This window comes from Chelmon rostratus, chromosome 10, assembly GCF_017976325.1.
Source record: "Chelmon rostratus isolate fCheRos1 chromosome 10, fCheRos1.pri, whole genome shotgun sequence".
Classification (NCBI taxonomy): Eukaryota; Metazoa; Chordata; class Actinopteri; order Chaetodontiformes; family Chaetodontidae; genus Chelmon; species Chelmon rostratus.
This window is the reverse complement of record NC_055667.1, coordinates 4,627,544-4,641,821: the sequence shown is the minus strand read 5'-3', so window position 1 is coordinate 4,641,821 and position 14,278 is coordinate 4,627,544. Positions and strand designations below refer to the sequence as shown.

Sequence of the window (14,278 nt, the reverse complement as noted above, 5' to 3'; positions counted from 1 at the left end):
TATATATATATATATATATATATATATATATATATATATATATATATATATATATCTGGTCTGGGCTCTGGTGCATGGGGGAGGGAACGATGAATGTATATGTACAGTGGAGGAAATAAGTATTTGATCCCCCGCTGATTTTAAAGTTTTCACACTAAGAAATAAATGAACAGTCTCTAATTTTTATGCCAGCTTTATTTTAACAGTGATAGAAAGAATATCAAAAAAATAACTGAGAAAATTACATAAAATGAAAAATATAAATTAATTTGCATTTCACTGAGGGAAATAAGTATTTGACCCCCTAGCAAAACATGATTTAATACTTGGTGGCAAAAGCCTTGTTGGCAAGCACAGCAGACGTTTCTTGTAGTTGCTTACTAGGTTGGCACACACATCAGGACTAATTTTAGTCCACTCCCCTCTGCAGATCATCTCCTTGGCTGTATGTTTTGGGTCGTTGTCGAGCTGGAAGACTCATGCACAACCCATTTTCAGTGTCCTGGCAGAGGCAAGGAGGTTGTCACCCAAAATTTTGCGATACATGGCCCCATTCATTTTACCGTCGATGCGGTGAAGTTGACCTGTCCCCTTAGAAGAGAAACTGCCCCAAAGCATAATGTTTCCACTGCCATGCTTGACGGTTGAGGCCAAAAAGCTCGATTTTGGTCTCATCTGACCACAGCACCTTCTCCCAGTCTCTCTCAGAGTCATTAATATGTTCATTGGCAAACTTGAGGCGGCCTGGATGTTAGTCTTCCTTATGTCATATTTTTTATATATTCCCATTGCCCACCATAGGAGTTTAGATTTATAGCTTTATTCCAGCAGTCCTTAATAATCAATTTGACATTATTCAAAAATTATTCATCTTTGAAGAGCATATTATTTAATTTCCAATAACAAAATTTGGGTTTGCTTCCTTCCATTGTGTCACTCAGATTTATTGATATATAAATTAGGTTGTGGTCTGTAAGGACTGATGGTTCTATTTTTACATCATGGACTATCTCTAGATACCAACCAGAAATCAATCCTAGACTGTTTGGTCCTGTCTTTAGTGCACCACAAAAATTGCATTTTATCTGGATTCCTGTGTCTCCATATGTCAAAACAGTTTAAATTTAGGCAGAGGTTGTCCACTTCAGCAGTATAATTGGCTCTTATGGGTCTTGGTGAAATGCAGTCTATACAGGGTCTCTTATAGAGTTCCAATCTCCTCCTAAAATTAGTTTTGCATTAGGAAATGTTTTTATTAAACTGAATATCTCCTCTTCAAACTCCTGAAACAGTGTTCTGTTCTGTAAGCTGTATTTGTAGCATAAATATTACCCATAATGAAAACTAAATCCTTTTTTTCCAGCGCTAAAATTAACCATCTTCCATATTCATGTGCTTTACTTTTCAGAATATTACCAAAGAACTGTCCTCTCAAAATTGCAACACCTGCAGATGTATTAGATCCATATGACATCCAGACATTATCACCCCATTGACTCTTCCAAAAGTTGTAATTCAATTTTAATGCATGCGTTTCTTGTATAAAGTAAAAATCTGCCTTAAATCTCTTACAAAACAAAAAAATTGCTTTCCTTTTCAAAATATCTGATACCCCGAACATTAATTGAACACACTGATAAAGAGACTTTCCTTCAAAAGGAAAAGGAAAGAAAAAATAATAATAAATAATGTCCGCCTGAAAACTAAGATAGCAAGTAGGCACCCATCCTAACATGTCCAGATTACAGCCAAATCTTGCTGCACCAGATATAACATTACTTCAAACCAACTCTACTGTCGGCATGATGCTGATTTTCATACCTTCAGCTCTCTCCCATCAATTATGGCTCTGGCTCTGATGAAGAAGGCCTTCTTCCCCTCTTTGCACGCCGCCACGATGTGGGGCCACAATCTGTTTCGAGTCTCTCTGTCCTTCGTTGTCAAGTCTTCTCCAAACCGCAGCTTCCTGGATGCGATTTTCTCAGATCTCTTTGCATTCTTCCAGATGAGATCTTTGACTGATCTGGATGAGAACCTGATGATCACTGGATCGGTCCTTTCTCCGTCTCTCCGTCCGATCCTGTGGGTGATGTCAATGTGAAGCTGCAGGTGGTCGCCCAGGTCTGGAGCGATGGCTTGGCAGATTTCCATCACACGTTGTTTGAGGTTTTCTCCTTCGTGTTCTTTCAGGCTGGACAGCCTCAGAATCCATCTCCTCTGGTTCTTCTCTGACTCATTCATTTGTCCTCCAACTCTGCGAGCCTCTCCTCATGAGCGGTGACTGAAGTTTTCATCATAGTCACATCAGCTTTCACGTCTTGAAGCTCTTTGAATAAAAATTCAGAGCTTTCTTTTAATGCATTGATGCTTTCAGTATTTAATTTGATCAGCGTCTCCAAACGGTCTGCCTTCTTCTCTATGCCATCAGCCCTTTCGTTTATTTTGTCCCCCAGCATTCTCACAATGTTGTCTTGCAGCTGAGTCAGGGTTAACTTTCAGGGAGTTTGTTCAGCCTCAGCTGAGAGAGCCCCCTGACCGCCATGCGAGTGGGCATAGCTGTGCATGTCGGCGGCAGTAATCACCTCCAAGTCTTCCCCAGCACAGAAGAAAATCCTGTTGGTCATTCCAGGAAGAGAAAGTTCCCCAGAAGTAAGTTGTTTGTTGATCGTCTTTCTGTCTTTTCTCTTCATATTACCACTTACACCTAGCATTTCAATTGTCCCAGCTGCAGGTGTACCTCATTAACTCTTTGAGCGTTGACATCCTTGTTGAGTTGACCGGTTTGACTTTCTGAACACCTAGCAGCGCCAACATCAACCTCAAAATGCTCCAGAGCCATGACAAGTGCTAGCGCTTCCTTTTCAATAGTTGAGTACCATTTCTGATGAACATCGGGTTTCCTAGTGTGGCTAGGCAATCGGTATAAGGTTACAGACAGCGCCACCTGGGGACTTTCACCCCAGGATATACAAGACTCAAACTACTAGCTTTCATCCATCCATCCATCCATTGTCTTCCGCTTATCCGGGGCCAGGTCGCGGGGGCAGCAGTCTAAGCAGGGATGCCCAGACTTCCCTCTCCCCAGACACTTCCTCCAGTTCTTCCGGGAGGACCCTCTCGACGTGGAGGAGCAGCGGCTCTACTCTGAGCTCCTCCCGAGTGACAGAGGTCCTCACCCTATCTCTAAGGGAGCGCCCCGCCACCCTGCGGAGGAAACTCATTTCAGCCGCTTGTATCCGAGATCTTGTTCTTTCGTCATGACCCAAAGTTCATGACCGTAGGTGAGGGTAGGTCCTTCTTCACCACGACGGACCGGTACAACGACCGCATTACTGTAGCTGCCGCACTGATCCACCTGTCAATCTCATGTTCCACCCTTCCCTCACTCGTGAACAAGACCCCAAGATACTTAAACTCCTCCATTTGAGGCAGGATCTCTCCTCCAACCCGGAGAGGGCAAGCCACCCTTTTCCGGTCGAGAACCATGGCCTCGGACTTGGAGGTGCTGATTCTCATCCCAGCCGCTTCACACTCGGCTGCCAAACCGCCCAACACATGCTGGAGGTTCTGGTTCGAAGAAGCCAACAGGACAACATCATCCGCAAAAAGCAGAGATGAAATCCTGTGGTCCCCAAACCAGACTCCCTCCGGCCCTTGGCTGCGCCTAGAAATTCTGTCCATAAAAATAATGAACAGAACCGGTGGTAAAGGGCAGCCCTGCCGGAGTCCAACATGCACTGGGAACAGGTCTGACTTACTGCTGGCAATGCGAACCAAGCTCCTGCTCCGGTCATACAGAGACCGGACAGCCCGTAGTAGAGGGCCCCGGACTCCATACTCCCGAAGCACCCCACAGAATGCCACGAGGGACACGGTCGAATGCCTTCTCCAAATCCACAAAACACATGTGGACTGGTTGGGCAAACTCCCATGAACCCTCGAGCACCCTGCGGAGGGTATAGAGCGGGTCCAGTGTTCCACGACCAGGACGAAAACCGCATTGTCCTCCTGAATCCAAGGTTCGACCATTGGCCGAATTCTCCTCTCCAGTACCCTGGAATAGACTTTATCAGGGAGGCTGAGGAGTGTGATCCCCCTATAGTTGGAGCACACCCTCCGGTCCCCCTTCTTAAAAGAGGGACCACCACCCCGATCTGCCAGTCCAGGGGCACTGTTCCCACTGCCACGCGATGTTGCAGAGGCGTGTCAGTCAAGACAGCCCCACAACATCCTGAGACTTGAGGTACTCAGGGCGGATCTCATCCACCCCCGGTGCCTTGCCACCGAGGAGCTTCTGAACTACCTCAGTGACCTCAGCCTGAGTAATGGATGAGCCAGCCTCTGGTCCCCAGCCCCTGCTCCCTCTACGGAAGGCGTGGCAATAGGATTGAGGAGATCCTCAAAGTATTCTTTCCACCGCCCGACAATATCCCCAGTCGAAGTCAACAGCTCCCCACCTCCACTGTAAACAGTATTGGCAGGGTAGTGCTTCCCCCTTCTGAGGCGCCGGACGGTTTGCCAGAATATCCTTGTGGCCTCCCCAAGCTTTTCCCATGCCCGAGTTTTTGCTTCCACAACCACCCAGGCTGCAGCACACTTGGCCTGCCGGTACCTGTCAGCTGCCTCAGGAGTCCCACAAACCAACCACGCTCGATAGGACTCCTTCTTCAGTTTGACGGCATACCTTACTTCCGGTGTACACCACCGGGTTCAGGGATTGTCGCCACGACAGGAACCAGAGACCTTACAGCTCCGAACAGCTGCGTCAACAATGGAGGTGGAGAACATGGTCCATTCGGACTCAATGTCTCCAACCTCCCTCGGGATCTGGTCAAAGCTCTCCCGGAGGTGCGAGTTGAAAACCCCCTCTGACAGAGGGTTCCGCCAGAAGTCTGTCCAGCTTTCTCCTCCACCAGCGGATCCAACTCACCACCAGGTGGTGATTGGTTGACAGCTGTGACTAGCACAGAAGTCCAATAACAGAACACCACTCGGGTTCAGATCGGGGAGGCTGTTCCTCCCAATCACGCCTCTCCAGGTAACACCGTCGCTGCCCACGTGAGCGTTGAAGTCCCCCAGTAGAACAATGGAGTCCCCAGTCGGAGCACTTTCCAGCGCCCCTCCCACGGACTCCAAGAAGGGTGGGTACTCTACACAGCTGTTCGGCCGGTAGGCTGAAACAACAGTGAGGCACCTGTCCCCAACCCGAAGGTGTAGGGCAGCAACCCTCTCCAACTCCAACACATGGTGGCTAAAGTGGGGAGCTATAAGCAAGCCCACACCAGCCCGCCGTCTCTCACCGCAGGCAACTCCAGAGTAGAAGAGAGTCCAGCCTCTCTCAAGGAGTTGGGTTCCAGAACCCAGACTGTGCGTGGAGGTGAGCCTGACTATCTCTAGACGGGGCAATAAGCCCCGGGCAACATAGCTCCTAGGATCATTTGAGTACTCAAATCCCTCCACCACAATAAGGTGGCGGTTTCAATTTGAAACAAAGGCATGCAGTTCAAGAACTCCACAGATCAAGAGCATGATTTCCAATTATAAAAGTCATAGTTTTATTAAACAATTATTTAAAATGAGCCACAGACTAAATAAATAATATAATAATCATAATAATTGTAAGGAGTGATATGAGGAGCCACCAAAAGGAAATAAGGGACATGGGCTGGGGCTTACCACGACAGCGGTAACAAAAAGGGGCGGGATCCAAAACTATGCTGCACCCATGACATAGCAAACCAAAAAGTAAAAAGGAACCACCACCAGGGGAATTCGGGCCCCAGCACCTGTCAACAGAAAAGAACAATATTAAAACCATAAAATCAAGGCAGTCCTCATACACAACATAACCCAAAATATTAAATACCCCAAAACCCAAAGAGAAACTACACTTAATCACAAATTATCCAAATCAGGAGAAATAAAGATTTCTAAACAATAAATCCAATAACCCAAAAACTCAATAATAATCCAAAAATAGAAATATCAGAAAAGAAATAAACTCAGGCAAACAAGTGTCTGCTACTCTAAATTAATTAAAAGCAGTCTTTAGAGGGGACGGTTTGGTGTCCATGTCCATGTTCCCTTTATATTTTTGAGCAGTATATATATATATATATATATATATATATGTGTGTGTGTGTATATATGTGTGTGTATTCGTATATATCTATACATTTTTTTTGTTCTGTTTTGTTTTTACACATATACAGTTTATATACCCTCTTCCCTCCGCTCGCACCTCTGGTGGGAGGGACTAGAACGCGAAGAGAGGAGATGAGGAAAGGAATTGAGGATATTTACAAAACATTTACAAAATGTCTTCATCTCGAGACACATATAGAAATGTGACTACATAAAGGAGAGTTCTTCAACTGAAAAGTAAGGGAAAATGTAGATTAGCTTTGCAGATGACAGTTTTGTGATGTAATGGCTTTTCATCTGAAAACCTCAGTCTGTCAAAATCGAAAGTTAAAGATATGAAACAAGCTGTGTGCTACGTCAGAACCGGGGGAGGTGGCTCAAACCTTCAGAATAAAAGTGGGGAATTGTAATTTTACCAAGAGGGGCAAGGATGTGCTTTGTTTTCTACTTGTCAAATCCACTAAATGATCACATAGATGAATAAGTAGTTTCAGGAGATGATGAAAAATATGTGGATGGCCAGAGCAGTGGAGAAAGTGACCGCTGTATAATTCCTTGCTCATAAACAGCCTGCGTGTCATTACATACCTCCTGGCCTGTGTCATAACATTAACAAATCATCTGTGGTGGTTTGAGGAGAAAAATGCATTACCTAATTTGATTAGTTGTTGGTTAATATTGTCACAACCCTATACAGTATGGCACTGATAGTGAGATCATGGAGACACTACAGATTATAGCTTCAGGATGAACAACAGGTCAGAGTGACTTTAAAATTTGTGCATTATGAACAAAGACTTGTCCATTGGACGTGTCACTATTGTCCTACATGTGCAAATGTGAACATGAAGCATCTTTTCAGATGCTACTGACTAAATGATTGTATGCCGATAAAGTATCGGACATGCAATTTCTGCAAATTGTGCACCATGCGACATGTTTGTTTAGGTTTGTTTCGGTGACACTTTTATTGTGAAGAGGATGGACCGGACGTACTGTTGGTTTACGACGAAATGAGAATACAACGGAGCACGGCTGGGCTCTGTGAGGCTGAAGAGACTCTTATGAAGGTATGAGCAGTAATAAAACGTCGTTTTGACTTCAGTTTGATTTCTACTTGCGACCCAGGTGTTCACGACGAGGACGGGACGTAATTTTAGCTACCGCCGTTATATGTTTCAGATGATCAGATCGTCATCAAGCCCTGCAGAAGCCTGATAATGCCCCGTTCATTTGAACCAGTGTGTTGGAGAACCACTGAAAACATACAGGGGAGGGAGTCCCCAGGACCGGGGTCTTGCTGTTGCGAGTAGACGGAAGTTCCGAGTCTGAAACGTGAAGTAGTGTTGTGACGTTCACGAACGAACTAGTTATTTTGAACGGCTCGTTAACATGAACGATGGGAACCGAGTCGCAGCTGGGAACCGTTCTTTTTTTTCGAGTTACATGGGGAGGACCGCTGCCCAGCTGTGCGGTGCTTATTAGATATGCAAATAGCATCACGCCACCTTGTGCACGCTGCCTTCACGTGAGTGCGCCATTAACAAAAAAAAAAAAGAAAAAAGCAAAGCACTGTCAAAGCAGAGTGATATGGCGCCACCCTGTGGAATATTTACAATTAATCCAGATCAGACTTTAAAATCTAATCCACACATGTCAAATAACGTTATAATCAATATTTCAGAATAATTTAAACTCATATTGGTGGGATATCTAAATTCATCCCTTCCAGAGGTTATTTCCAAGATAAAACGAGTTAAGGCCAGACTGCCTTCTTAAAACTTAATAAATATAAAAATGAGCCACCTCTCTGCTCTTCCATGTTCTAAAATGGAACAGCAGCAAAGACCCCCCAGAACAGAACAGACTGGGCATTGATGACAACAGAAATGATAAAGTCAGACATTGCATAAACGGTGGATCTGGGGTGGAGGTGGGTTTTAACTGGCTTGCAGAGGAAGCAGCGCAGGTTAGCATCCTATGACAGCTTAAACATCTGCCAGCTGATGTGGGCTGGTTTGAAATCAGCTAAGCCATCAGCCAATCAAGCCAACTGAGCTTGACCCCCCAGGTCTGCCTGAACCTCCGCCATACTTCATTTGTGGCCCTCCAGCAGCTGCCACTCGACTTCCTCTCCTACTCCCTCACAGACGAAGCAGAAATGCTGAGTATCATCTCACCAGACTTTGGAAACGCCCGAGGCGCATGGAGGAGATTTCCACTTTGTGACCTCAGAGCTCTGCTGGGATTGTAAACTGACAGCGTGTCTAAAATGTATTGTGGATCCAGACCAGCAATGGCTCTTTAAAATAAGAAGAGGATTTTGAATTGTATTCCGAAAACAACAGAGCCAGTGAAGGTTTAAGAGGACGGGAGTTTTGTGGTCTGGTTTCTTTGTCCAAGTTGGTACACACGCAGCTGAGCTCTGGATAAGTTCTAACCTGTGGACTGACTTGTTTGGTAAAACCGTAAACAAGTTGCATTAGTCCAGCCTGCTCATGACAAATGCATGCATGAGCTTCTCTGAGTCCGTCTGAGAAAGAAAGCCTCTGATTTTACAAATGTTTCTCAGTTGGAAACAGGCAACCTGGGTGCTGCCGTTGATATGCTGATTAAGAGTGAGCTCACTGTCCACAGGTTTCTGTTTCTGTCCACTTGTTTTTGATGATGCGTACTCACAGACCAACTGTTTCTGACGTCTGCAGTTGTATTATTAATTTGTTTTTTTTTTTAAATAGTCCACCAAACAAACCCAAAACAGTTACACTGACATGAGAATCAGACATTTCATTCTGTCTGAAATTTAAAGGTATTCAGTTTATAATGATACGAAACAAAGCAAACCTGTACTTTAGAAATAAAAAAGAATGATTGAGGATTGAGATTGTGAAAATTGTATAAATGAGTCCATTGTTAAAACTGTCATCTAACGAATCATCAGTAAACTTGTAAACTAATAACTGGACCAGCTGATATGTTTAGCCAACTAATGTCGTATGTGAGTATAAGAAATTATGGTCCCACCCCCAAGTTTCCCTCCATTTCAGGACATCAGTATTGAGCTGGGAGGAACTAATGGGAACTGGTGATGTTAGTCAGTGTTGTCTATGAAAATCAGCTTTTATTAAACTACCTGATGTGGAGCCTAACTGATATACTCCTCATGTGTTCTCAATGAAATACACAGAGCATGGATCTCCTTAAGAGTCTGGAAATCTACATCCCAGTGGAGGCGGAAGTGAAAAGCATCCCCCTGAAGAGTTTACCAAGCTCGGTGCTCAGACGAATGAGCCTCCCCCTGTTTGACGCTGAGGGCTCCAGGAAGGACAAAGAATCTCCAGAGGGCATATGGATTTGTCCAGCAGTCCTACGGAAGAAAGGGCAGAAAGCGGCCTCCCGCGGGGGGGACAGCGGGATAGAAAACATGTCGTCCCTGATGAGCAGAGAGTTTCAGTCTGCGCTGGGTCCCCACCGAATATCTTTTGTCTCCTCCAACCGTGCAGCTTACGCAGTGCTGAAGGACACCTTACCTGGGAACAAGGTCTCTGCCCACACACCCCACAGCTCCCTGTTACCTACGGGCTCTGTGCCACGGACCTACCAATATGCTGTCATCATCTACCACGGGTGCATTTACCTGTCCATCAAGAAGCCCAGTGAAAGCAGGAGTCAACGAGAGAAACGTGAACCACAGCCCGCCTCCCAGTCTGCCGTTCCTTCAACATCTGACATGTCAACTAAAAGCAGGAAGAAGGTAACTTATGAGATTCCACTCATTGATTGTTGTGACCTGATTACAATAAACAAAAAAAAAAAGAAAGTCTGTAAAAAAAATGCCAGAATTCAGGACAGACTTTATAGTTTTTACACACTGGTGCTTTGTCAGTAGGCTAAAAAGCACACAATGACAGTGTTAAATTTGTTAATTAGCAGGTAACACAAATTACAGTTGATGGGGATGTCATTCCTTTTAGCAGGCCTTTTGTCACAAACCAAAATATTGGACAAATACAAATTGTGACCTGATGGTGGCACGAGATGAAAGTCAGAGGATCACCAGTGTGATCGTAACTCACCCTGAGGGGAACGTGACTGTGTGGAAATGGCAACCAGAAAAACAAAGCACATCAAGCGCATGTTTGATGGCATAAAGTGGAGAGCAGACGTTTGATTGTTCCTCTTACAGATAGATTTTGTGCACGGTAACGTTATCTGTGTTTGTCTTCCAGCAGCGCCACTCCCCCCAGGCTTCTCTCAAACCTGCAGACAAAGAGCTGCAAAGGAAGAGGTTGCGTGTCACTCTGCCCCAAATCTCCCCAAATCAGCCAAAGAATCTTCTCACAGAATCAGATCAGGTGAGTAGCACAATAATAATGTCAACTTTGTTTGTATCGCACTTTTCTTAATATAGTTACAAAATGTTTTAAGAGAGAACACGAGACAGTGAAAAAAAAAAAGATTTAAAAAGTGTATGGATGTTCCATGCAGCTCCACTCCACTGTTGAGCAAATACGCTGTCACCCTGATAGCACATCTGGAGACCTTTTCCTGCTAACCCACGTGTGCACCCTTACATATAATTTAATAGGTCAGAATTATAGCTCAGAGCCAATCAATTTAATGCCTTAAAAGTCTATAATAAGGGCTCAGTGGCAGACACAAATGGTTTGGTTTACGAGATAAGCATGGAGAATACAAGACTTAACAGCTTGGTAGCTAAACTTCAGATTTGAATGGAAAACTATACCCTAAGTAATGGGCAGTTATGGTATTGGTTGGCCTCCTTCCTGCAGATGTTCCAATGTCAGACCGTCACCAAAGTTAACATAACTCATCCTGAGGGGGATTTGAATGAGTGCACCAAGTTTCATGGCAATCCTCCAGACATGTCACTTAAATGTCAACCTCACGGTGGCGCTAGATTAGGGTAGATAGGATTCACCATCAGAGAACCATGACTGTCTGTACAAAATATGCTGCCAATCCAATCAGCAGTTTTGGAGTAATTTCACTGAATGATTGAATTGACGTGCTGGAGGAAAAGTCAGCAGTTCGCTGAAGTTATTAGTAGAGATGCCCAGATCAGGCTTTTTTTTGCAGCCGATAGAGAATATTGAGCGTCAGCCAAACATCTAGCTAAGCTGTGTCAGGCAATACCATGGACGTGATTAGTGCAGCATTAAGGCAAACAAACACAAGGAGTTTGTGTTTAATATGATTTCATTTCCCTGTGAAAAGCTAAGTAAGGTTTCATTTCCTGCAGGTATTGTGGCTGCAGCACAAGTTTAACAGGCTGGCTTTGTAACGTTTGCAAATGCAACTCAAATAAGAAACCGTCAGAGGAGTGAATGTTCATCATTAAAAAAATGAAAGCATGCTTTGCTGTCTTTTCACCTTTACCAGTTAACATTACCTAGATATTGACTGGAGAAGAAAATCATAGAATTCACTGTGCCGCTCAAAGGCTACACCAGCTACCAGCAGCTTTTAAGGTGGAATGTTTTCTGGCATGTTACTCAATACAACAGACAACAATCAACAGAGCAGTACAAAGAACTCCCAAGGAGCCATGTGACAAATATCCTGCAGTAAGTCTAGAAGGACAAATGAGATCTCTCCCTTCCTCTTGCACCGTGTGCAGGCAGTCAGTGTGTGGATGTGTGTCGTGTGGAGGAAAGTTGTAGTGAGGTCGCTTATAACACCCCCACACCCCATAACCCCACCCCTGACATATTATTACAGCAATCATTGTCAGTAGTGTGGATGGTATGAAGTAACTATATATATATATATATATATGAGTGTGCAGTAGTTATAGAAAAACTGCAATAGTAGAAATACTACTAGACATAGCACAAAAAGTAAGGAAATTTGTGTTTGGTAGATTATTCCTTTGTTGTAGCAAGCTTCCTGGAAATAAATCTTATACCATTGGAAAGACTGTTTATTTCCCTTTTTAAAAGGTGCCGCATTTTGTGATCGTGCATTTGTAGGATGAGCAGCAGAGCTGAGTATGTGGGTTGTGCCTACATCATGAAAAAATTGCCAAATCGTCCTTATCAATGGCAAACAGCTTATGTTGCTGTTGCTATTGACTCTTGTTTTGAGCTTCTGGTACCCCCAGATGGAGACCTTTCCTCACTGGAAAAACAAGGCTTGTCATCATTTGAGGCAGTCTCAATGCAGAGAGATATCATCTAGATGAGATTCTGCAGCCAGTGGCAATCCCGTATCTCCACAGTCTGGAACCAAACTCCATCCTCCAAGAGGACAACGCTGGCCCCCACAGAGCGGGGTTCATCAGAGACCACCTCCCGTAGAGAGGATGGAATGGCCTGCCAGCAGTTCTCTCCTCAGCCCCATTGAACACTTGTGGGATCAGCTTGGGCGTGCTGTTCGTGCCAGAGTGACCAACACAACCACGCTGGCTGACTTGACAAATGCTGGTTGATAAATGGGATGCCATCCCCCAGCAGTGTGTGACCAGCATGTGGAGGGGGTGCCATGCTGTTGAGGCTGTGTATGGTTCTTCCAGAGGCCACTGCGGCTCCTGTTTGTTCAATGAATAAACTGTTAAACTGCCAACGTGTCTTGTTTGTTCAGACTTCAATCATCCAAAACACCAAACAGGAGACAACAGCAGAATAAGCTGTTTGGCATTGGCAGAGAAGATTTGGCAAATTGTTCATACTCAGCTCTGCTGCTCATCCTCCAAATGCATGTTCCTTACAAATGTGGGCACATTTAAAAGGCAAATAAACAGGTTTTCCAACAGTAGAAGATTTATTGCCATGAAGCATTGTTACAACAATGAAATAATCTGCTCAACACAAATTTGCTTACTTTTTGTGCTATGTTTAGTAGCAAGCCAGTAGTTCGCAGTGCTGATCAGTGTTATAGTGTTTTTATAGTCTAATTTACACCCTCCCTGCCACTTATTCACACTGTTACTCTCCACCTGCTGCATCTGTTGAAGCCTCGCTAACATTAAGCTAACAGGGTGTGTCAGGATTCAAACGCATTTTTCGCATTTGTGAAGGGGGCGAATTCAATTTTCAGCTGATTTTTGGTTCATCATATACCATTACTATGAATCCCAACAACTGAACATGAGCCGTGTCATACTGCTGTGTGTGTCCTTTAGGAGCTGCTAAATGACAACAGTCCCAAGAAGAAACACACCGCATGTAAAGAACCACTCAGTGAAAACAGAAAGGATGTTACATTCAAGGGAAGAGATCTATCCTCATCCAAGACTGCACGTTCTGTCCCTCAGTCCACTGACGGTGAGCATAACCTGCACAGCCATTGTCATAAGGATGCTAGAGGAGAGGAGGCTGCAGAGGAAGCAGCAGGTCCAGAACCAGCTTGGTTTCAGCCCCAGAGGGAGTGGGAGGAGGTGGCCCCCAGTGACAGTGAGATACAGCACCTGGGCAGTGAAGAAGCTGAGAGCACCAATCAAAACAACGATATGGGCGGTAATATGAAAATTGACAGTGGTGAACCTGACAACGTTGTTGGCGTTGTAGCGCAAAGTAGCAACCAGAGCTGGACCAGGAACGAGTCTGGGGGTGCAGCTCGTGTTCCCACATCACTACAGCAGGAGGTTGACTTCAATGAGCTGGCACAAGAGGAGAGGATCGCTCTGACGAAGGCCAGACTCAGACAGAGGAGCGCGGCTCTCAACAGCCTGCACCCCTCTAAATGAGGAGCTCAGTCACAGTGAACAACAAAAGTGATGCTCATCAAGTTCATTAGAAAGCATTCCAAATTGGCTTCACGGTAATGGTTGTCATAGGAATGTTACATTACATGTAATGTAAAATCTTTGCTCTGTCTTGGCCGCTTTCTTTCTAACCTACTTCTGTCTTTATGTACATGTCTTGGTGATTTTATCTAACAGTTGCTCATCTGTTGTGTTTGTGACTCAACCAGGAGACTTTCATGTCCATCCAAACCTCTTCTGATGTTAAAACATGGTGGGGACTTCTGAAAGCGTAGCCGGCTGATGTAGCTGCCCCTTTCATTCCTACATATCCAGCCTGCCCATGACTTTGTTTCACTGGAGTGCCTCAGTTTAAAGATGTTACTGTAAATGTGGTTGCAATAAAGAAATTAGTGTAAAGGGTTGTGA

The 14,278-nt window shown here is 44.6% G+C and overlaps 1 protein-coding gene across 5 annotated transcripts; it reads left to right on the top strand.

Moving 5' to 3' along the window:
- Positions 1–6,248: 6,248 nt before the first annotated feature.
- si:dkeyp-110g5.4 (uncharacterized protein LOC561637 homolog) lies at positions 6,249–14,269 on the top strand. Of its 5 annotated transcripts, XR_006007164.1 has the most exons (6): positions 7,152–7,214; positions 7,327–7,672; positions 9,332–9,898; positions 10,374–10,499; positions 13,289–13,926; positions 14,080–14,269. XR_006007164.1 is itself a non-coding variant. In XM_041945954.1 (5 exons), exons 2-5 carry the CDS (start codon positions 7,544–7,546, stop codon positions 13,850–13,852), a joined length of 1,383 nt encoding a protein of 460 aa, XP_041801888.1. In that variant the 5' UTR covers positions 7,152–7,214; positions 7,327–7,543; the 3' UTR covers positions 13,853–14,269. The 5 variants fall into 5 exon arrangements, 4 of the variants coding, with proteins under 4 accessions (XP_041801890.1, XP_041801889.1, XP_041801888.1 ...); XM_041945954.1 differs by having other exon boundaries at positions 10,377–10,499; positions 13,289–14,269; XM_041945953.1 differs by having other exon boundaries at positions 13,289–14,269.
- The last annotated feature ends 9 nt before the right edge of the window (positions 14,270–14,278 follow it).

What these genes read in the sequence shown, in the direction of transcription:
- si:dkeyp-110g5.4 (XM_041945953.1), top strand. Translation starts at nt 7,544, where the DNA reads ATGGGAACCGAGTCGCAGCTGGGAACCGTTCTTTTTTTTCGAGTTACA. An exon ending in CTTGTGCACGCTGCCTTCAC is followed by an intron (nt 7,673 to 9,331) that starts GTGAGTGCGCCA and finishes TGAAATACACAG; the next exon opens with AGCATGGATCTCCTTAAGAG. An exon ending in TTCTCACAGAATCAGATCAG is followed by an intron (nt 10,500 to 13,288) that starts GTGAGTAGCACA and finishes TGTGTCCTTTAG; the next exon opens with GAGCTGCTAAATGACAACAG.